At 41.0% G+C, this 22,901-nt stretch overlaps 1 protein-coding gene across 2 annotated transcripts in view; it reads right to left on the bottom strand.

Moving 5' to 3' along the window:
• Window positions 1-22,901, bottom strand: part of GTDC1 (glycosyltransferase like domain containing 1) — a 361,495-nt gene that overhangs the window by 162,725 nt on the left and 175,869 nt on the right. For both annotated transcript variants that reach the window (XM_081095911.1, XM_081095910.1), the window contains exon 5: window positions 19,957-20,130. In XM_081095911.1, the coding sequence (XP_080952037.1) occupies window positions 19,957-20,130 (174 nt within the window). The remainder of the gene's footprint in view (window positions 1-19,956; window positions 20,131-22,901) is intronic.

Below are 22,901 nucleotides of genomic sequence, written 5' to 3'. Positions count from 1 at the left end.
ACTAAAAAGAACTCAGGTATAAAATTGAGTTTTCATTTCTGTTATCTAAGTACTAAAATTATTTTAAAATGTAGATAAGTAAATAAAATTTGTTTTTTCCCCACATCATTCTTAGTCTAAGAAAAATAATATTTTATTATTCTATTTAGAACTTAGACCAAGCCCTTTTATTAAATTGTACGACTGACCAAAATGGTTTTGAGTCCTTCCCTGGGAACTCCTAAGAATAAAAGGAAAACCAACTTCCCAGAAGAATTAGGGCATATGACTATGGATTAAAAAATTACCTGTAATTTTTACCCTCAATTTTTATATTAGATGCTTAGAAATTTGAAACAAGAAGCTTAAGATTTCATATGACCTAAATCAGAGTGGAAGAAAGTTCATACAACAATTCATACTAGCATTTATTGGGGGAAATGAAATAGGAAACCGGACAGAGATATAGGACCTAGAATCAAAATATCACACAGTATAACGTAACTTAGAGGTCACCTTCACCAAATTCACAGATGCAGGAATTCTCTCTAAATAAGCTGACATGTGACCCTTCTGCTTGCATACTTCCATCCTGGCAAAAGGAAAGCCCATATAAACTGTCTACACGTTCTCACAACTCTATCAATAATAATTCTGGAGCATAGAAAAACACACAAGTTATCCATACCCTAGCCTGTTACTAGAAGCATTTTAAATTTCCTTCTCAATTGCACTCTAAACCCCCAAAATGACCCTTTAGTCATCCTGCTTTATGGAAGCAAGAGTCACTCAAATGATCTTATTCTCACATAACTCTGTGGTCCGGTCTTAGGAACACAAACTTTGGAGCCAGAGAGATCAAAGTTTGATTCAGGTTCTGCCCTTTATTTGAAAGGTGACTATGGGCAAATTACTTATGCTCATCTTCTCATATGTCAATGTATTACACTACCTCACACAAAAGGTTGTGTGAATTAAATAAGATATGATAAATGAATTATACAGTACCTCACTTATTTCCCCCAATACACGTATTACTAATATTCACACTGATAGGATGAAAGGGTCCATTTTCCTTATTTTATAGGCATTACTATGCTACAGGGCTGCATGGGCCAGACTGAGGGGCAAGGCTGACTGGGAAAGAACCAGGGAGCCCAGGAGAAGCCACGGGCACTGGGAGCTATCCCTGGTGCTGCTCGCAGACTCAGGGCCCAAGTTGCCCATGTTCCCAGCATGCCTCAAGCCAACCAAATTCTGACTTATAATCTTCACCTTGACTTAGCAACATGATCTGACTATCCTGTATTCCTGAGTTTAATTCCTGTCTGATTCCGCCAGACACTGGATTATAGTCCCAAATGAAAACCCAACCTGACACCACATTGCCTTCATTTTTGCTTTGAGATTTTTGACTTAAAGTTAAATATTTTTATCTCTAACCCACCAATCATGGTTATTAAAAATGACCAATGCCCCTTTCTCCTAAATTTTCTCTGGAAAACTTAAGTCTGAGGCAGTCATCCTATCGAATAATAGACAAACATGGTAATTGACCATACCTTCGCTACGCCTCCCATGGGCTAATGAGCACAATATGCAAATTACCACCAACAAAGATGGTGGCTAATTTGCATACTGCAGGCAGGGTGGGACAGCACAGCTGCCAGCACGAGTCACCATCCCGGGCGCAGGCCGGCCCCAGAAGCCCCAGAAGCTGCCTAGAAGCTGGTGACCAGGGGGAGATGGGGGTCCCCTGCCCAGGCCTGACACCTCTGGTGGAGGCATCAGGCCTGGGCAAGGGGCTGATCTGGCCATCAGAGGGTGATGGAGGTCGACACCTCTGGCCGAGGCGTCAGGCCTGGGCAGGGGGCGAAGCTGGTGATCGGGGAGATATGGGGGTCTCCTGCCCAGGCCTGACACCTTTGGCGGAGGCGTCAGGCCTGGGGTGGGGGGGCGGGGCAAGCCGGCAATTGGTGTGAACTACAGAGGAAACACCTTTTCTGACCTCTCATTGGTTAAGCTCCCTATATGCCACTGGTAATATTCTTAGTAACTTGGGTAATAAGAATCCAAAAAGGTGATCTAGAATTTTTCACCACACTCCTGGCGAAAAAAATGAAGGTCTGCTGCTGGAGGGCTAAGAAATGTCATATCCTGCCCTAGCTGGTTTGGCTCAGTGGATAATGCCTTGGCCTGCTGATGGCAGGGTCTGGGTTCAATTCTGACCAAGGGCATGTACCTAGGTTGCAGGCTCTTCCCTGGCCTGGGCCCAGGTCAGGGCTCATGCAGGAGGCAACCAATCAAAGTGTTCCTCTCACTTCGATGTTTCTCTCTGTCTTTCCCGTTCTCTTCCACATTCTCTAAAAATCAATGGAAACATATCCTCAGGTGAGGATAAAAAAAAATAATAAAGAAATTATTATTATATGAAAGACACATCTTGAAAATGCCTAAAGAAAGTTGTCATTTTTTCATGGTGAAGGGACTGGAGTCTGTGTTGATCAAAAAACCTTGCTGGCTGCGGTGACTGGCAGTGACTGCAGCAGCGGGGTGATGGGGCTGGTGCCTTCCCCTGATCATCCCGGTCACCTCCCACAAAGGGAGGCCAGACTGCGGCTTAGGCCCTATCCCCAAGGGGAGCAGGGAGCGGGCCTAAGCTGTCACTAGGACATCCCGAGGGCTCCCAGTATGTGAGAGTGGGCAGGCTAGGCTGAGGGACACCCCCTCCCCAGTGCACAAATTTCATGCACCAGGCCTCTAGTTTATATATATACAAGCCAAGTAAGCAGAATGACCAGAACAACCTCCCATGGCCCCTCCCCCCGGCCGGCCCAGCCCCATCGGTTGGATCCCACCCATGCAAGAAATTGTGCACTGGGCCTCTATTTCAAAATAATCAGGAAGTTTGAAAAGAACTGAGAGCATTGCGAAATCATCCAGAACTGGTTGACAAAAATATGACTCAAGTGTAAACAATGCTTTTCCCATGCTCATGGCAAACATCACTAATCTATCACACACAAAAATTTTAACCCTCAGCATGGCCACAGGTTCCTCAATGAGTTCCAGCCATTAAAAGCCAAAGATGGAACGCAGGTAGAAATCTATCTTTCCTGAGTTAGTATGAACATGTGTGTTTTTAAAAGAGGTAGGTGTTGTGTGTGTGTGTGTGTGTGTGTGTGTGTGTTGTTTTTTTTGTCTTGGTTGGAGCACCATCAGAGCCTACACTGATGGTCTGAGGAGGGTAGAAGCACCCTTAGGATTCAGTTACATTGACTGCAAGTACATGGTTATTACAGAGGCAGAGCAGCCTCTTCTAAGACTGGAGGTGTGGGCCTTATGTCCTGGATAAGTTCCAACTTAGGTAATTACATCCTGCTTACCTCACCCCCCTAGCAATTTTTCAAGTGCATCCAGTACTATTCTTCACTCACTACCCTAACCTGCTGTGTAGTGTTGCGATGAGCTGTTAAACAGCTGCCACGCTTCACTCCACAGTGGTGACTGCACACCACTGTCTAATTTGTAACCATTCGCAGTGTGCTTTGGAATCTTCAGGATGGAAGTGTTACCCTCAAATGCAAGATATCATCATCATTTTAAAGGCATACAGTGCAACTGCTTATTTCAGTTAAATTCAGCATAACATATTTAGAAAATACCTTATTTCATGAAAAACCATAAAACTCGGTTAAAATACCCATGAAACATGCTACAAAGAGTATATGAAAAGGTATTTAAGGAAAGCAAACTATTTATCAACTATATGAATATTCTGCCAAAGAAAGGAGTAGTAGGAAGAACAAATGCTTCAGACATTTTTATTTGAAAATACATCTGCCTTCATCAGATGGTGAAAACTCCCAATGTCACCCAAGAAAAACAGTGAAGAGAAAAACTGAACGTTCAGTCAATGGGAAATGGAGGGATGCCAGCGCGTATGGAGACAGAAATCAAGGGTAAATACAATTTTTAACATTTTCTTATTTCTCATCAGGACAGCCAGAGAATTATACAAATTCATTTTCTTTTCTTTTTTTAATATATCTTTATTGATTCAGAGAGGAAGGGAGAGGGAGAGAGATAGAAACATCAATGATGAGAGAGAATCACTGATCAACTGCCTCCTGCATGCCCCACAATGGGGATCTAGCTTGCAACCCAGGCATGTGCCCTGACCGGAAATGGAACCATGACCTCCTGCTTCATAGGTCAACGCTCAACGACTGAGCCATGCAGGCTGGGCTACAAATTCATTTTCATGAAGACACTCAATTTTCACCATAGATTGCCCAAGGACAGGAACTACATTCGGGCAATCCTGAAAAGAACTCACGTGCACCAGGAGGGGCTGCTGCAGTTACATGGACCCTCCACACAACTTGATTTATAGAGATGCTTTAGGTTCGGGGTCCTCAACCTTGACCACACAGTAGAATAACCTGGGGAACTTAAAACAACACAAAACAGAATAACAATACCAGAGATTCTGACTTAATTGGGCTAGACAATGGAATTTTTTTAAAAAGTTCCCAGGAGATTATAATATGTAGCCAATATTGAAAACCACAGCTTGAGGCTATATTTTACCACCATGGTTATAATTGTTTGATGGAATTTTTTATAGGGGAAAAACACATTATTTGAGGGCATACATATCATCATACATTATTAATCCAGGTCAAACAATTAGATCCCAAAGATATGTTTCATGGAATGAAACGTTAATCAACTGGGAGGGGATGTATCACCCAAGGATTCTACTCCTGGAGAGCCACAATTCTAATGCAATCTTGTTTGTTGTACAAGAAGATCTTCTGCCAGAAACAATAATTAAGTATCGAAGAGGTTGTTGAAATTACAGTTAGTTTTTGATATATTATTTGTGTTACAAATTTGTCTGCAATAAACTCTACAATCTCAAACTAGCCTTTTCCTGCCACCTGCATGTTTAGAAAGTAAATAATAACCTGGTACCATAAAATGCTTCCTTATCTACCTTCAAGTAGAAGTACTGCACCTTCAACCAACTTGCACATTCATGAGATGAAAAGAAATACCTGCAAGCAGGAGTAGAAATAAGTTTTCCTTCAGAGCCCAGGACTCCACAATTGCAGGTAATGATGTGAACAGAAATGAAAACGTAATTCCATGGACTTTTATGGACTATAGCGGCCCTGTTCCACAAGCGTTAACCCTGGACAACAGCCATAAAGTAAAACGTAACAAACACAGATAAGAGAAGAATTAAAAGTAAACAAAACAGAGCAGGTGAAAAATATCCAGAAACAGCAGGAAAAGTAATAACTAAGGACTTATTATAAAAAGTCATTTAAGTGAACTAAGTTAGTAATGAGAGATAGAAAAAAACACACAACTAAATATTATCCATGAGCACAAATTAAACCTTACATCTTTGAATAATCACCAAAAGCCTCAGACATTAAGGTAGCAACACAAAGAGGTCGCCAGTTCAGCTGCCTGTGCGTGGCAATTAAAACTGGTAAGAAAAGAATAGCAGGTGTGGTGGCACCGAGAGGACGGGCAGGGAGATGTGCATGAATATAAACTATGCACTGTGTGACACAATTTATCCCTGTTCTCTCTCACTTAATCCTCAATTCCACTCTATGATTTGATGCGAGGGAAATTAAGGGTCAGAGAGGGTGACATAATTTGAGAAAGTGGCTGAGCCAAGACTGAAAGCCAAGTGACTCCCAAGTTCATGTTTTCCCTCTGCACCACATGTCCTCCTCTAATCCCCGAAACTCCCCCCTCCACCCTCACCCCTCCCCTGTGGCACCCTCCGAGCTAACCCATGGGCTCACCCCTGGGGCATCAGCCAGCTATCCAACAGGTCTCAAGAATAAAAAGAGGACTTCACCTGAGGGTCCTGGAAGAGGCAGAGCAGGCATCTTGCCACAGCCATCATGCCGTGGAACGTTTAACATTCTTTGGAGAGAGACATGGAGAAAAAGCTTCAGAACATTTTCTAACCATAAAGGTTACAAATGTATACAAAACTTGCAAAAAAGGAAGCATGAAATTGTTGGATATTTTTGATCATTGTTTACTAGAGGCCCGGTGCACAAAATTCATGCAAGGTGAGGGGGAAGGGGTCCCTCAGCCTGCCTGCACCTTCTCCAATCTGGGATCCCTTCTCAATCCAGAACCACTGGCTCCTAAGCGCTCACCTGCCTGACATCCTGATGCCCTTAACTGCTCCCCTGCCTGCCTGATGCCCCTAACTGCTCCCCTGCTGGCCTGATCACACTTACTGCTCTCCCCTCCTCATCTGATCCCCCTAACTGCCTATCCGCTCTCCCCTCCTGGCCTAAACCCCCTAATTGCCCATCTGCTCTCCTTTCCTCTCTGCGCCTTCAGACCCCTGTGCAAGTGTGCTGAGAGCTCTCTGCTGAGGGGGGCCGCCCTTGGCAGTAGTCTCATGTCCCGGTGGCACAGTCCCCACCCCCATCTCTGCCCACCAGCTCCTGTGTACGTACTGCCCCTGTCTCTGCCCACCAACTCCTGTGCACGTGCAGCCTGTTGGACAGTCGTGACTGGGACACCATTAGGACCAATTAGCATATTACCTCTTTATATATATATAGATAATACTGGTTCACTCAGGATTTGTGGCACCAAATCCCAAGAAAGGAAGATGATCAAATTTATTTTCAGGTTCTGAGTTTCCAGTGCTGGAAACTCCAATTTCTCACTCATAGAATACGTTTTATACGAGTAGCCCAGTGTTTACTGGAAGAACAAAATGTTATAGGCAAATAGAGTTGGCTGAGTCATACACATTTTCATCTCAAAATGAGTTACAGGCTGAAGAGCTAGGTATTGTCAGTGAAAAACAGTAACAAGTTGTGATGCAACTGAAATATTTCAAACTCTCCTAGGGAATTTCTGAATACCATCAATTCCTGGTGATATCCATCTATTTTATCAATGCCAGCTAATCCTATCCTACTAATTACTAAGACAATAAAACACCCCGATGCCTGTGCCTAACAATCTCATGAGTTTTTCCACTGGCCTCTACATTGTCACTCCTCAGTGACAAAGCTCTAAAACCTCAGCAAGAACCCTCACTGCTGAGTTTCCCCAGCTAGTAAATAAATAAAGTTTTGATTTCTTAGGTTCTCTTCCAGTTCTGGAAAGTTTGAGTCTCTTCTTTTATAAGAAAATATAAACTTCCTAAAACTGAAAATAAAACAAATTTGCCTACAATAGAAATGTGGTTGACATTTTTCTCTGATTTTCCTATCTCAGTTCATTGTACAATAATTTCAAAACTTACGATTTATTTTTCAGTTCATTCACCCCCTTCTCTTCTATTTCCCACAGAAAGCATCACCTAATTAATCCAGGGTGAATTCCATTTCCCTACTGTCTCTTGCTTATATCCTTTCAAATCCATTCTCACAGCCTGAGACAGAAGTCCCCTCTTCAATTAGTGGGAAATAATTATAACAAACACTTTAGGATTTGGTATTATAAAATAAGTTTTGGTGTTATAAAAATGAAATGTGGTAGTTTTGACTAGAGCCTTCATTTCTCCACAGAATCACTCGGTGTGTGCTCAAGGTATCATCAGTTGATACTGAATAGAGCAGGTTTGGATTGGGTTTGAATGAGATGGGTGTCCCAAACAGATAAATTCCATCTCTAGATGTAAGTGAATTGAGAACTGCAGGCCATAAAGATGAACTTAAGAGTTTACAGTCAAACCTTGGTTCTACAACGACTCCCATCTCTAACAATTCGGTTCTTGACCAAGTTGTTCACAGAAAAAAAATGTCCCCGTTTTCAAATAATATATGATGATGCATTGTAGAACTATACACCTGAAACCTGTATAATATTTTCACCCAATGTCACCCCAGTGAATTCAGTTTCTAAAATTGCCCATTTCCTAATCTAGCAGTGGCTCCCAAATGTCTATTGGCTAAAGTGTAAATTCCTCAGCCTTGATTTTTATTTCTAATCTCCCCACCTCTTTACCCAACTGAGTCAAAGGTAATTAATCTCTTCTGGACCTGATGATCAGTTACTGCCACGAATCTGGTTGTACCTATTCTCTCCCTACAAAATGTGCCCTTGGCCTCACTCTAAGCCACCCCCTTTCCCTCACAGCAAGAAATGGAAACATGGCACTAATGGAAACAGCATATGGGGGCCAGAAGGTTGGGGTTGTTGCATGATTTCAGGCCAGAAAAGAGGTTCAGAAGGTTAAGCTGGCCTTGCAGAGGTTTGGTAAAGATTAGAAATAATACACATAAAGTGAATGCCCAGAAAAGGCACTTGATAAATGATTGTCATTATTATTATGCCTAAAGCTTAGTCAGTCTTTAATATCCAGCTCAATACCATAAAAAGCACTGTTTTTTCTCTCTTATAGTCACCAGAGTATTGCCTATCATTTCTACAAAGCTCTCTCAATTAAGGAGCCTGTCTTATATATCCTCATATCCCAGAATGTCTTGCATCTACCATACAAACAGTGAGCTTTTAAGAAATGTTGGGTGAACAAAGACATTAATAAAAACTCAAAGAATTAAATTACTGTTAAGTATCTTTTATTGCACTTAATTACTTTGAAGCATATATTTAAAGAATATCTTTTAAAATAAAGTTTTTATCTGGATTTCTTAGGGAATAAGTCATTCTGGGTAAGAGTGTTCTAGGAGCTCACTGTTGAATGAACTTTCCAAGATGTTTATTTTTTAATGGACAACTTTTTAAAACACTCTCTAGCATTCTTCAAAAGAGCGCCGAACAACTAAAATGACTTCTGTACTGGTCACCCCGTCTCCATTCCACACCCAGCCCCGGGAGGAGTGAGCTCTGGTTGCAGGCGCCAGGCAGACATGGGACTTTCCTCTCGTGCATTCGCACTGTTACCTGAGCCACTTGGCTGGTAAAAGACAGTCCTTACATTTATTTGAATGAGTGGTAAACTTAATATCCTCAGGTGTTTATAAAATTATTAGGGTTTTTCAGAATTTTGTTTGCATCATGCTGAATGGGTGAGCTTGTCAAAGAACCTATCAACAGATAACTAAAATGATGATATCATGAGAGTATTTTTAATACCACTGACATTTACTGAACACTTATCAGGTTGTAGGCACTGAATTCAGTCAGCATCCTATCTAATAAAGAGGGAATATGCTAATTGACCCTTACACTGTCACAAAGATGGTGGCACCCACAGCCAATAAGGAGGGAATATGCCAATTGACTGCCCCGCCTTCAAAGATGGCAGCGCCCAGTCCCCTCAGCCCCACCACACGCCTGCCTCCAGAGTTCCCCAATCCCCTCAGCCGCCCAGCTGCCCAGGGACGGCCTGAGGTGCAGGCAAGCCTTGGATGGCGGCTGCCCAGCCAATGCCCAAGGTGCAGGCAAGCCTCAGATGGGGGCTGCCCAGTCGCCCAGGGCCGGCTAGAGGGGCAGGTAAGCATTGGATGTCAGTTGCCCAGCTGCCCAGGGCTGGCTGAGGCTTGCGCTGCCAGCAGTGGTAGCTGCAGAGGTGTAATGGGGCATCGCCTTCCCTTGATCGCCGGGTCACCTTCAGCCTCTGAGGGCTCCTGGACTGTGAGAGGGGGCAGGCCGGGCTGAGGGACGCTCCCTCCAGCGCATGAATTTTCATGCACCAGACCTCTAGTATTGTTATAATTATATCTATCTTCATAATAAACCTAAGAGTAGTTCTGTTTCACTTTTCATTTTACAGATGAAAAAGTGAAGCTCTGAGGGGTGAAGGGTCTGCCCTAGGCTGAACAGTTGCAGTCAGTGGTATAATCCAAATGAGAATACTCACACATCACCCTGCTGCTTCCCATCTTTCAGTCAGCATTCCCCAAAGTGGAATGATCTGCATAAGTGATTTTTAGAAAGATAACAAAGCTTGATCCTTTAAACATCCAAATAACATACCTGAAATCTTTCCAACATGCATGGTTACATAGCCTTCATGTAATGCACAGAGTATATAGCATGATTGTTATATACTCTGATGTTGAGCTTTGGGAAACTCAGTGATGGCCTGAGCCTGCGGAGGGGAAGAGAGCCTAAGCAGGCCTTTGTTGAATTCCCCTCAACTATGGTTTGAGTCTGTCAAATGAGAGTCACAGCCATTTGTAGAAAGCCTGCTCTCTGACTCCGTTTGGGTTGATGATGCAGTCCCTTGCTGAGTATGTCTTCTGACTTGAAGTTATTACTCTACCCGGTGATCTGTGGCTTTTGCTTCTTACCTTCCAAATTTCTTAGGCCAGAACTACGAGGATCAGAAAAAAGTATATAGAATGCCTGATGCAAAATCAAGCCACATGTTCTCCATACTTGATGAGAACAGGAATAAATCACCCTGTGAAACAAGGATAGTTTTACTGTTGCTGATGACTTCAGAGTACTTCTTTTTGTGGTCTGGTTGCTATTGCATAAGTAGAAGAGAGCATATATCTAGGTGCTATAATTATCATTAATATCCTATATAATAAAGAGGTAATATGCAAATTGACCATCACACCCTCGCACAAGATGGCCACCCCACATTGTCACAAGATGACTGTGCCCATGTCGTCACAAGATGGCCACCACAAGATGGCCAGCAGAGGAGGGCAGTTGTGGGCAATCAGGCCAGCAGGAAAATGCAGTTAGGGATGACCAGGCCAGCAGGGGAGGGCAACTGGGGGTGACCGAGCTGGTAGGAGAGGGCAGTTGGGGGTGACCAGGCCATCAGGGGAGGGCAGTTAGGGGCGACCAGGCTGGCAAGGGAGGGCAGTTGGGGGTGATCAGGCTGGCAAGGGAGCAGTTAGGCATCAATCAGGCCAGCAGGGGAGTGGTTAGGGGTGATCAGGTTGGTAGGCAGAAGCGGTTAGGGGCAATCAGGCAGGCAGGCAGGGGAGCAGTTGGGAGCCAGTAGTCCCGGATTGTGAGAGGGATGTCCGATCCCTGTGAGATCGGGCCTAAACTGGCAGTCGGACATCCCCCAAGGGGTCCCAGGTTGGAGAGGGTGTAGGCTGGGCTGAGGGACATCCCCCCAAATGCATGTATTTCGTGCACCAGGCCTCTAGTAAACAATAATTTCCTTAAAAATGAATCTTGATTAAGCAAGGTTTGGTCTATATAACTTCAGACAAAAAAAGGGATTGCATATATATGCTGAACTCAAAAGTCTCTTCCTGTAATTAGGCTAGCAACAGCAAGATGGTCACAGTATAATGCAGCATGAAAGGTTTGCATTATATATAAAGGCGATTTCTTCCCAATGAGTGGTGCTCAACACTGAAATGATTTACCAAAAGCTTTTTTCTTTTCTTTTTTTTTTTTTTTTTTTAGCACAGTGACCCTATAAGAAAATTTTAATGACATTTAAAGAAAACATGATTTTGCATTCATTTTTAAGAGCCAAAATAATTATTAGCAAATATGGGTATGTTTAAATTTGTAAAAGTGAAGCAAAACTTTTATTCTTCGACTTCAGGCCTAGATTAATATTTAAGAAGACAGTACCCACTTTATTATTTCAAAAAAAAACAAAACATAGACAGTCCTTTCACAAATATGTCTAACACTAATACATTCTCAAAATATCTGAGAAATACGGCCACATGTGGTAAGAAGATTAAGGTGTTTTCTGGCAACAATCCCAAAAGCAGAACTTCACTGTAAAAAACAAAAAAAAATTGGTGGGGGAGCCACGGGGGCTGCCTTCTGTCCTATCCATCCACAATTTCTCAAACTGCAGACCTGCTGTTGTTTCTGACACATCTGCTTTGCAATGGAAAATCGTGTTTTCTTTCCTAAGAATTCTCCAAAAAGCCCTTAGGCTCCTCGTCGTGGTTTGCACAGCCTGAGAGTTTTCATTTAAAGTTTTCACACTGTTTTTAAAATTCTCCATTTTTGTTTCAAAAATAGTTAAGCAAAGTCCACAAACCTCTGATTTTGGCTTCACATTTTAGCTACATGGAAAAGGTAGAGAGAAACGTGCAGAGAAATTCTTTAGATTTCAATAAATGAGATTACTCATAGTGACCAACATGGTTTTCCCTCCTTCCTCTGCTGTCAGGAATGAAGGAGGAAAGCAGCTATTTGTTTAATCTCATCCCTATTCCTGGGATGTACAATCTACTATGAAATGAGGAAACCCACAGGTGAAATCTACTCCTTCTTACTCTGGGACACCTCCGATGATCCATATTGTGGGAAATAGAATAGACAGTGAAATGATCACAGAAACATATGACATTCTCCCCCGATGATCTCAGCAAGGTTGACACTGATGTTCTCCATGGGGACTGAAGTGGAATAAACCCAGAGAAACTACAGATTTCTCAATCGGAAGCACACCAGCTTCATTGTGCTCAAAGTCCAAACTCCCACTCCTAAGGATATAGCACCCACTCACCCTGCATTAAAAAATAAATACATGGATAATACATTTGATCTTTTCTACATCAATTATGGGTAAATATAATGAACAAATTGAAACTTTTTTTCATAATACAATGGGGCTGAGAAAGCAGAGAAGTGACAAATATACACATGTATCAAGCCTTGACAACTTGAGCATTTATTTCTTGTCACCTTTTATACAACAGAATGTTTTTTTGAAGCAGACATATCCATTTTAAAACTCCCTAGTCATGCCTCCCTGATGGAATTCTTTTAAAAGACATGATCACTGTATTTCTACGTTCTTAGGTGGTCCAACTTGTTGGAAGTGGGGATAATCTAGTTATAATGGATTGGCCTTGCCCTATGAGACAGGTGTCATTCTAGAAACTCACTTGTAAGAGAAGAAAATTTGCATAAATGAGAGATAACTAGAAATAGAAAATGAATGGTCTGATACGTAAAATAGCAGTCTGATCTCACAGCTGTTTGTTTGAAGCAGTCTTCCTATTCTGCTTCTTTAGGTCCCTCTTCAATTTTACTAATAAAATTCTTCCCTAACATTTTTCATTCCTCTTCAGGTATCCTCTTCTTTCAAAATGCCAACCTTTAAAAGTCTACGGTCTGAAGCCTTGAGTCTTTTTATCCATAATGTTACCATGACAGGTCCCCTTTCATTCGATGCTTCTGTGGGTTCTCTTTTATAAATCCCTTGTCCTTCACTGGTCAGGGTCAAGTACCAGGGACCGGGAGACCAGACCCTCTCTTGGCAGGACCAGCAGGATAGAAAGGCTGTTAAGAATGTGGGTTCTGAAACAGGATAAAAGCAATTGACTTCTAGTTCTACCTTTACTTCTGTGTGACTGTAGGCACAGAGTTACTCACATTCTCTATGGCTGAGTCTCTTCAGCTATAAATGAAAATATATTTCAGACTTGTTGAAAGATGAAAATGGCAAAATATGTATACTGCACTTTCCAAGATTCAGGGCTAAAATAAGAATCAGCAAAGGGAGCTGTTAGGGTGAGCTCTACCTTCCAGAGATGACATGATCAGAAAGCAATGTTCTGGTTAGATGCTCTGCTCTCGCGAGACTGAGATTTGCATAAGGGGCTGGATGTGGAACATGCCCTAGTTCTGGAGGCCTTGCCTGGATGACGGTCACATGGCCTAGGGTAGGCTGCGGGACTGCTTCCTTTCCTCCTCATCACACACTCATCAGCACCACAGAGTTCTGTGTGAACTATGCTTTGTTGAAATGCACAGAATTTCCTTAATTTCCATCTAATCTACATCATTTAGCACAATAGTTTTCCTCTGCAATGTGTCTGTTATTAGTCTCATCCCACCACGTTTTCAGATAATATGAATCTTCTGATAAGACACAGGCTGAATATTTTCATTCTTTCAAAATTCATTTGTTGAAATCCTAACCCCTAAAGTAATAATATTGGGAGATAGGGCCTTTGCGAGGTGATTAGGTCATGAGGGTGGAGACCTCATAAATGGGATTAGCGCCCTTTTTAAAAAGACCCCGGAGTGGTCCCTCGATGCCTCCTTAAGCGAGAACACTGTGAGAAGATAAGTCATTGATGAACCAGGAAGAAGTCCTTCCCCAGAAAGCAAATCTACCGGAGCCTTGATCTTGGACTCCCCAGCCTCCAGAACTATGAGAAATACATTTCTGTTGTTTACTAGCCACCCAGTCTACGATACTTTGTGGTAGCAGCTCAAACAGGCTGAGATATGGTATTAATGTGGCAAATGGGCTTTGTTAATCATCTGGCAAGTCTGGATGCCTTCAGTACTGAAGAAGCTGGTGCATAGAGCCAGCAGCACAAAGAAGCTTGGTCCATCAAAGGGCCCCAATCAGGAAGATCTAAAATGATAGCTTGTTGACATGTTCCCTAGTCACCCAAGCTCACAGCTAGTACAACTGCATGAGAAAGGGTCTGGGTGTTCATCATCTTCCGTTAGGTAAACATGGCTCATGTATGCCCTACAGTAGGACATGACGTTTACCTTCCTTTACTGTGATTTATACTTTCTTCCAAAAGTGGCTTCCACATTTCCTTACATTCTTTTTTAAAAAAATATATTTTTACTGATTCCAGAGTGAAAGGGAAAGGGCGAGAGAGATAGAAACATCAATGATGAGAGAGAATCATTGGTCAGCTGCCTCCTGCACGCCCTACACCCGGAATAGAGCCCGCAACCTGGGCATGTGCTCTGACCAGGAATCAAACCATGACCTCCCGCTTCATAGGTCGATGCTCAACCACTGAGCCACACCGGCTGAGCCATTTCTTTACATTCTTAAAAGGAATGTACGGGCTGCCATTTTCTCTTTCGTGATAAAATCACAGTCATCCTTCGATGTTCGAGCTGTGCCACTGAGGACAAATGCCGGCAGGGGACCCTCCATGTGAGAGCTGCCTGCCCTGCCCGGAAGGGCTCCAGGCTGCTATGCTTTTTCACTTCTCATATTTTTTTAATAGTTTAACTCTCTCCTCCCTTGTTGTCAAGCTGTCAGTCAGCTGTCACTTTTTACTGCTGTCATGAGCCTGCCTTTATCACACCCCCAATTGGATGCTGCTAATCTGTTGTCAGCTGAGCAAGAAGACAATTGGGAGCTGAAATTGAATTTGCAATCAGTGGGGTGAGAGCACTGGAGGGAGATTTTGAGTTATGGGTTCTAGTTCCTGCTCGTCTTTATCTAGCTATGTGATTACCAGGAGACACTTACCTTCTCTGGGCCTCAGTGCCTTCATCCATAAAAGGAGGAGGAGAATGTGTGTGTGTGTGTGTGTGTGTGTGTGTGTGTGTGTGTGTAAAAGAGAAAGACACACAGATACGCAGAAAGAGAAAGAGGTCTTATCCGGACTTGAATCCTAAGTTCGTGTGGCTACCAGAAAGAATGTATGAAACTTTCCTGTGAGTTAGCAGAATGCAGGGTGGGGTACCACTGACACTTAAATTGAAAAATTCAAGGACACATTTTAGTCATCACTTTAGTCAATCTCATTCCTCTGCTTTCCCTACTGAGCATCATCTTTTTTTTTTTTAATATATTTTATTGATTTTTTACAGAGAGGAAGAAAGAGAGATAGAGAGTTAGAAACATCGATCAGCTGCCTCCTGCACATCCCTCACTGGGGAAGTGCCCACAACCCAGGTACATGCCCTTGACCGGAATCGAACCCGGGACCTTTCAGTCCGCAGGCCGATGCTCTATCCACTGAGTCAAACCGGTTTCGGCTGACCATCATCTTAAAACACTCTTCCCTTTGTTCCACAAGGGAATTCTCTCATTGTTGACCTTCTGACCCCTTTATCTTCTTTTCTCATTTCAGTCCTTGGCTCTTCCTCTACCAACCCTTTAAGTATTAAGAGTGCCAAAGGCCAGTCCAAACTTAAAGGGCAGGGCAATGATAAGAAGCCAACAACAAGTTTGAAAAGCAGCAACCTATGTGTCCCAGAAACCAACTGAAGGATGTGTCATAGTATGTCAATTACTGTGATACGTCAAGTAAAATGAGGACTGAGAGGTGACCACAGGATGCAGAGACATGGAAGTCACAGGTGACCTGGACAGGACAAAAACTGTTTCAGTGAAGTAGCTTTTGGAGAGAACAATGGTAATGAAATTAGCAATAACAAATAACAAGTCTTGCAAGAAGTTTTGGTCCTGAGAGAAAGAAGGAAATGAGGCAGTAGTGGAAGGGAGAGGTGGACTCAAGAGAGAATTTTTTCAAAAGATGTAAAACCTAACAGCATTTTTGTATGCTAATAGTATGATCCAGAAGAAAGGAAAAATGATGATGCAGAAGAGAGAAGAAAAACTTGTTAGAACAGCAGTCCTTAGGTTTGGGAGAAGGATGGGCTCTGACAAAGAGTGGAGTGGAGGAAGGGCCTCAGACAGGAGCAAGGCCAGTTCACCCACAGGACCGGGTGTGGAGATGGAGACCAGGCCCCAGAGGCACACAACTGTGTAGACATGGTGGTGGCAGAGGACAGAATTCTCACCTGACTGCCTCTATTTTCTCAGTCATGATCTGAGGATGAAATTAGAGCCTTTACTATTAGATGTTTACAAAGGAAGGAAAATGCAGGGTTATTTATTTATTTATTTATTTATTTATTTATTTTTATTTTTAAAATATTTTATTTATTTTTTACAGAGAGGAAGGGAGAGAGATAGAGAGTTAGAAACATCGATCAGCTGCCTCCTGCACATCTCCCACTGGGGATGTGCCCGCAACCCAGGTACATGCCCTTGACCGGAATCGAACCTGGGACCTTTCAGTCCGCAGGCTGACGCTCTATCCACTGAGCCAAACCGGTTTCGGCAGGGTTAGTTATTTAAAAGAGGAGAATGTGGTATGCTTGCCAGGCAGATCAAGGTTCCATCTGAATTTAGGAGTAATGGGTTTAGAGTAGACCAATAAGAATGGCAGGATGTCTTCTCCTCATTAAATACAAAGGAAAGGCGGCAAAAGATTTGAAAGTATATGCAAAAGAGTATTACAATAGAATATGAGAATTAGGCTGGGGAAGAAGGAGGGGAATTAGGGTAAGAGAAGAATGAAAGTGAGGGGTTGGCTCAATCAATGGGTGGTAGGTTCTCTGAAGGTCAAAAGGCTGAGTCAGAGTGATAAAGAGAATAAATAAACTGATCTATTTATATGGCAGAGTAGTTTTCTCTTTTTTAAAAATATGTTTTTATTGATTTTTTGAGAGAGAGGAAGGGATAAAAGCATCAATGATGACAGAGAAACATCGATTGGCTGCCTCCTTCATGCCCCTTTCCGGGCATCAAGCCCACCATCGGGGCATGTGCCCTGACTAGGAATTGAACCGATATCTCTGGGTTCCTGGGTTGACACTCAACCAGCCGGGCTCTCTTTTTTCTTTTTAGTACCTCTCTATTTTTCATGTGCTCACTAATAAAGAGAGAAGAACACTGCCCTTTATATGCAGGTGACAATAAATGTGCTAGGTTATAAAAGAATGGGATGGGGTGTTAATAAGATGAATTCATCTCCATTGGGACACTACTGTATGTCAGGCATTATGCTAGGCATTTGCCACACACTAATTCATTTAGTCACAACATCATACCTATGAGGTTATAAGGCAAAAATAATCATGACCATTAAAGAACCTAAGCTCAGGGTCATTTCACTTATACTAGTACAGGTCACAGAGCTTGTAAGGCAGACTCAAATACATGTATGTGCAACTTTGGTGTTAAAGATATTTCCCATCCAAAAATAAATTCATATAATGAAACATTTTCAAGTGAACATTCGTTCTGTATACTGTGTCCTGCTCTTTGACAATAAAGCAGTGGAGGGGGAGGAGGACATGAGGTCACAGCAGGTGCCACAAGCCAAATGTTACTGAATCCCTATGTGACAGACATGTTCTGTGTTTTAACAGTTATCCACATTATAAAGCCTCACAGATTTTGCTGAAATATGGCGTTTTCCCTTCCCTGTTTACTATCCATTATTATATATTATTACAGCACATTGTATTAATAATTTAATTGTACCTTCTTCTTTGTTTTTACTTGAACCCATTTTTGCCATGACCAAATAATATTTGTAAAGGGAGAAAGATATAAGCATTCAAAAACTGTGTTTGTATTTTAAAATCACATTGGCGACTTTGCCTTTGGAATTACTAAGTATTTTTCAACATCTCAACAAAATAATACTCTTTTAAGACTGGAGGCATTAGAATGATTGTCATTCATGCAAATAATCACTTACTTACACTATATGAGTTTGGGTTGGATAAAGCAAATTACCATTTGAAAATAACTCAAATAACACTCTGGGCTAAGACCTCGCTTATGAATGTTATCTTGGCCACAATATTTCTTAACCTTCTTCCATTTAGCGAGATGTATTTATGGTAATACAGTATAAATTAATAAACTATTCAATTGCCACAGGTGTATTAAACACATAATGATGGAGGGATATGTCATATGCAAATGAATTTAAAACAGTATTTATTTGGAATTCTATAGCAGTAATAATTAAGATGTGCTATAACCACCTATTTATCTAAAGATGTATATTTTTACTTTATATTATATGAAAAACATAAAAACATGTCAAAAATAAGGTTCATATTTTAAAAATATGATCTAAAGTATAAGCTGTGTTTGAGATAATCGTGGATCTAATGTATAACAACTATATTTTTCAAAAGTTGAAATTTATCAGACATAAGAAAATTGTATTTATACAAGTACATAGTATACATACATATATGTATGTATCTGAAAATCGATGGTTATCTTAGTTTCACTTAGCTTGATAGTATTCAAAACTGTAAATAAACCATTTAATGTTTTTGACAAATGACCAACATTGACAGGAAGCTTGGACAGTACAAAAAAATGGAATAAAAATTCATAGGGCCCCAACTTTAATCTAGTCTGTGACAATAACCAGCTGTGTGAGTTCAAGACAATCTCTGCCCCCTGGGCCTGCTCTCTGAACTCTGTAAAGTAAGGACTGGGCAAGGTGCTCTAACTGAAACTGTATGACTCACTCATTTGACTTGGTATTAGGCATATTTTTCTTCAATGAAATACTTACTAATAAGAAACTCAAATAAACCAGCATTGGGGTGTGGATGAGGACAACTGTCTCCATAGCAAAATCTGGACGAGCTCTGTAAGTCCAGAACACAGAGAGTACTGGCTGCATAGCACGGATGGACATTAAATCGTTTCCTGCCTTCATTTCAAGGATGGGGAAGAGACAGCTGTCCCTGAACTCTTTTTAAGGACACAGCCAGTTACAAAACAGCAGCATCCCCAGCTAGTGTGAATCCCACTGAAGCAAACTTACTATTCACAAGGGAGAAATACTTCTGGTGGTAGTAAAAACAATTTTGCTAGGTTTAATCAAAAGTGAAAAGGAATTCTAAAATGTTCCCTTTGAGCCACATCATTCGTTGCTAATTCAGGGTGGGCCTAGCAACCAGGGTAATAAAAAATGTCCTTAGTAACTGAGAAAGAGAAATGGCAATTAAGCGCTTTTGTGACCCAACACAGAATACCCAACTCTCTATTAAGATAATATAAATAATAAAAAATGGAAGAAGGGAAAAAGTGAAGAAAATAGCATGGAAAATGAAAGTAATCCAAGCAGCAAACTTTAGCACTGATTTACTTAGAACAGTTATTATTATACATATACATCAATGGATATAAGCTGAATGCAAAAGTTGAGAAATAGGCTTGATGATGACTTCTTTAACAAAACAAGGAAAGAACCAAAACAGTAAGTGTTAAAAGTCAAAACAGCTTGTTTTAGCAAACAAATAAATAAGATAAAAGAAAGGAAGATCTCAATATCAGAAGTAACCATTCAGTGATAGGTCGGACAAATGATTATTTAAAATCTTTGCAAATCACAGCATGGTGAAATGGAATTCGATTCTCTAATTAACCATGCTTATGCTGAGAAGATAAAATTGGCAAGAAGAACACCAATTGCTACACAGTTGGGAAATAATTTGACAAACAGAGTCAAACGTACTGACCTGCTCACATCAGGAAACCTGATGGGATAGTAAATAACTTGGCACTTGGGTCTGATGATGCTTTCCAGATCCTTGGGTCTGTGGTCAGGAATCAGCTTCATAAATTTCCCAATAGAAGTGAGAAACGACTCCATATTAAAAAGAGAGTTGAATACCACCACATCAGCCACCAGGCTATAAAGGGAAAGGATAAATACAAATGATGAGCCCAACAGAGTTTACACTGCACCTTGGGCTTGCAAAAAAAAAAATACTCTGCACTTCCATAAGTAGTTATCAAAATGCCTCTAATAGATAAGTTCATTTTGTTATATTATACTAGAGGCCCCATGTATGAAATTCGTGCAAGGGGCTTGGCCCTCGCAGCCCCAGCTGGCCCTTACGGCCCTGGCTTCGTCTGGAAGGTCGTCCGGATGGTCATTTGGCTGTTTGGTCTAATTAGCATATTAGCTCTTTATTTATATAGGATCATGGGAAGTTAGATTGTTGGTGTCAGGATGAAAGGCAGGAGAGGAATTAAATGATTTAATGCTTTCCTGTGAGGCTTCAAAGCCAATTATATTCTTCTACAATGTCAGGAACTTTCTATACTATCAATAGCAATAAGTACAGTAGGACCTTTTGCTTTGTGACCCAACCACCCATGTTGGTTTCTCTGTCAGTGATGGAGGTTGTTTTATACCATACTACTGAGAACAGAATGTCTGCCATATTTTTCACTACCTCCAAGGGGACTAATTGAGATAAAGCTGTTTCATACTAGAGCATACCTTCAAAGTATGTGGTTGAAGTCTCTTTCTTGTTTTAACCCTTGCTTCAAGAAACTTTTTAAAGTTCTGGGCTATACAGGAGGGATCATATGGGGCCTCTACAAATAATTTCACCAAGATATTTGAAATAGTCAGAGAAGTAAAAGAAATTGGCAGAAATCATTACATAAAGGAACTCATTATAAAGAATCACAATACCATGGACTTTCATAATTAAACAAAACAAATGCAATATTGGCTACTGCTGTAAATGAAAGACTGTGCTCCTCCCCATAATATTTTTAAAAAACAAAAAGCAATCTGAAATACACAGCTATAAGACAATGTGAAAACAAAGTCTGTGTGTCATAAATACATGAGCAATTTTCAGAATTTTCTATAACATATTCTTGGAAACCAATGACCACAAATGATAACCATGGGTGAGGGCAGGATAAAACATAAGTACAGGGTGAGGCAAAAGTACATTTACAATTGTGAGTACACAAAACACGGAGCTTATATTCTTGTGTTATTGTATTATTTTCCATATGAACAACTGTGAACTCACCTTTGCCCCACCCTGTCTATAGTATAAATATGTACTATGTTCCCTTTATGCGTCAAAATACTGATTTCAGAGATCATTGTTTTGATTTTTTTTAAATGGCCCTCTTTGCTTTAAGCAGGGGATTTTCAACTGGAGTGCCACAAGAATTTTTAAAACATGCAATATCTGACTATTTAGTTAGGGGCACTGACCTCTTTTCCCTTAGATTGTCAATTAAAAAATGACAGCAGCCAACACAGCAATAGCTGTCTGGTGTGACTGAATCAAAATTATACCTATTTTTTAATCATATTGGCATAAAATATATTTTTGGGTGTGCTGTAGAATTTTAGTAATTAGTTTTTGTGTGCCATGAGATAAAAAAGGTTGATAATCGCTGTTTTACCTAGTAAGCAATGAAACGGTGTCTCAGTGTCACCGGATCTTAATAAAATGAATACAAATGCTTTGATATAGGATCCAATAGAAAAAACAGTTTTACTTCACCTTTAAAATGACAGGTAAAAAAAAAAAAAAAGACTGAAAGAAGACATGCAAGTCCATAGACTGCAAAACACAGATAAATAAGCAGAGCTTATAGAAGAGGAATACACACCATAGCACAGCCTCAGGTTAGTTTAATTCACATTTACTGAGACAGCTAAAGTTCCTGTTATTAATATAGAGCGGAATAAAAAACGAACAAAAAGAATGTTGACCTGTCACCCCTATGCCTGCCTCACAAAACTGCTTTCCCATACAAGTTATTTTTTTTTTTAGTTGTGACCTAGTGCCAATTTGGGGATAGGGGTGATTACAACATGGATAATACAAAAGAATGTCAGAGAAGTGCTGACACAACACCAAGCAATAAGGAAGCCAATATAATAATATAGCAAAAGTTGAAGGATGTTTTACAGCTAGTCTGTTTTCACCATATGTCACATATTGTAATAGCGACCCACAGGTCATCATATATAGTTGCGACATGTGTTCGTAAGTCAGAGGGTTAGTGAAACCTCTCTTTAAGGTGAGTGCTTATGTCAGTCATCTCTAAAGTCCTTAACTGCCACACGGCCAGGAAAGAAATCTCCCAGTGCCAACAAAAGCAGAAGTCAGCAAGAAAACTAGAGAAACATTTGAGGAAGCGGGAGTCATATGTTTCAAAGAGAATCTGAACAGGACTGCTTCCTGACACTCTTATTTTTCCTCTGGATAACTGTGAGCCATTTTTTTCTTATTAACAAGCCAACCAATGATCAAGTCCACTTTTTTCTCTCCAAGCATGTCTAACAGTTTACCCTCATGAGAAGAGCAATGCTGAAAAATCATGTAGGAGTTTTTATAGTCTCATTGCTACAAGCAAAAACAATCTTTTATGGAAGAGAGAGATGAGGGGCAGTAAGCTAAATTTTTTTTTCCAAATATCCGCATACAACCCAACTACTTACAATCTTAACACCCAGTCTATGCTAAATTAAAGATCCAAGATAGTTTACAGAAATACTCTTTTTCATGCATTTCCTCCCTGATATGAGTGAGTGTAACTTCCATTAACTTTAAAGCCACCCATAAAGGGAAAAATGGGCTTAATTTTTTCCCCCAGTTATTTCTCAAGGGTAATAAACACACACTATCTGAGGAAA

Source organism: Myotis nattereri, assembly GCF_964212035.1.
Source record: "Myotis nattereri genome assembly, chromosome: 7".
NCBI lineage: Eukaryota > Metazoa > Chordata > Mammalia > Chiroptera > Vespertilionidae > Myotis > Myotis nattereri.
The sequence above is the reverse complement of the archived record's forward strand: the minus strand, read 5'-3'. Positions and strand labels throughout refer to the sequence as shown.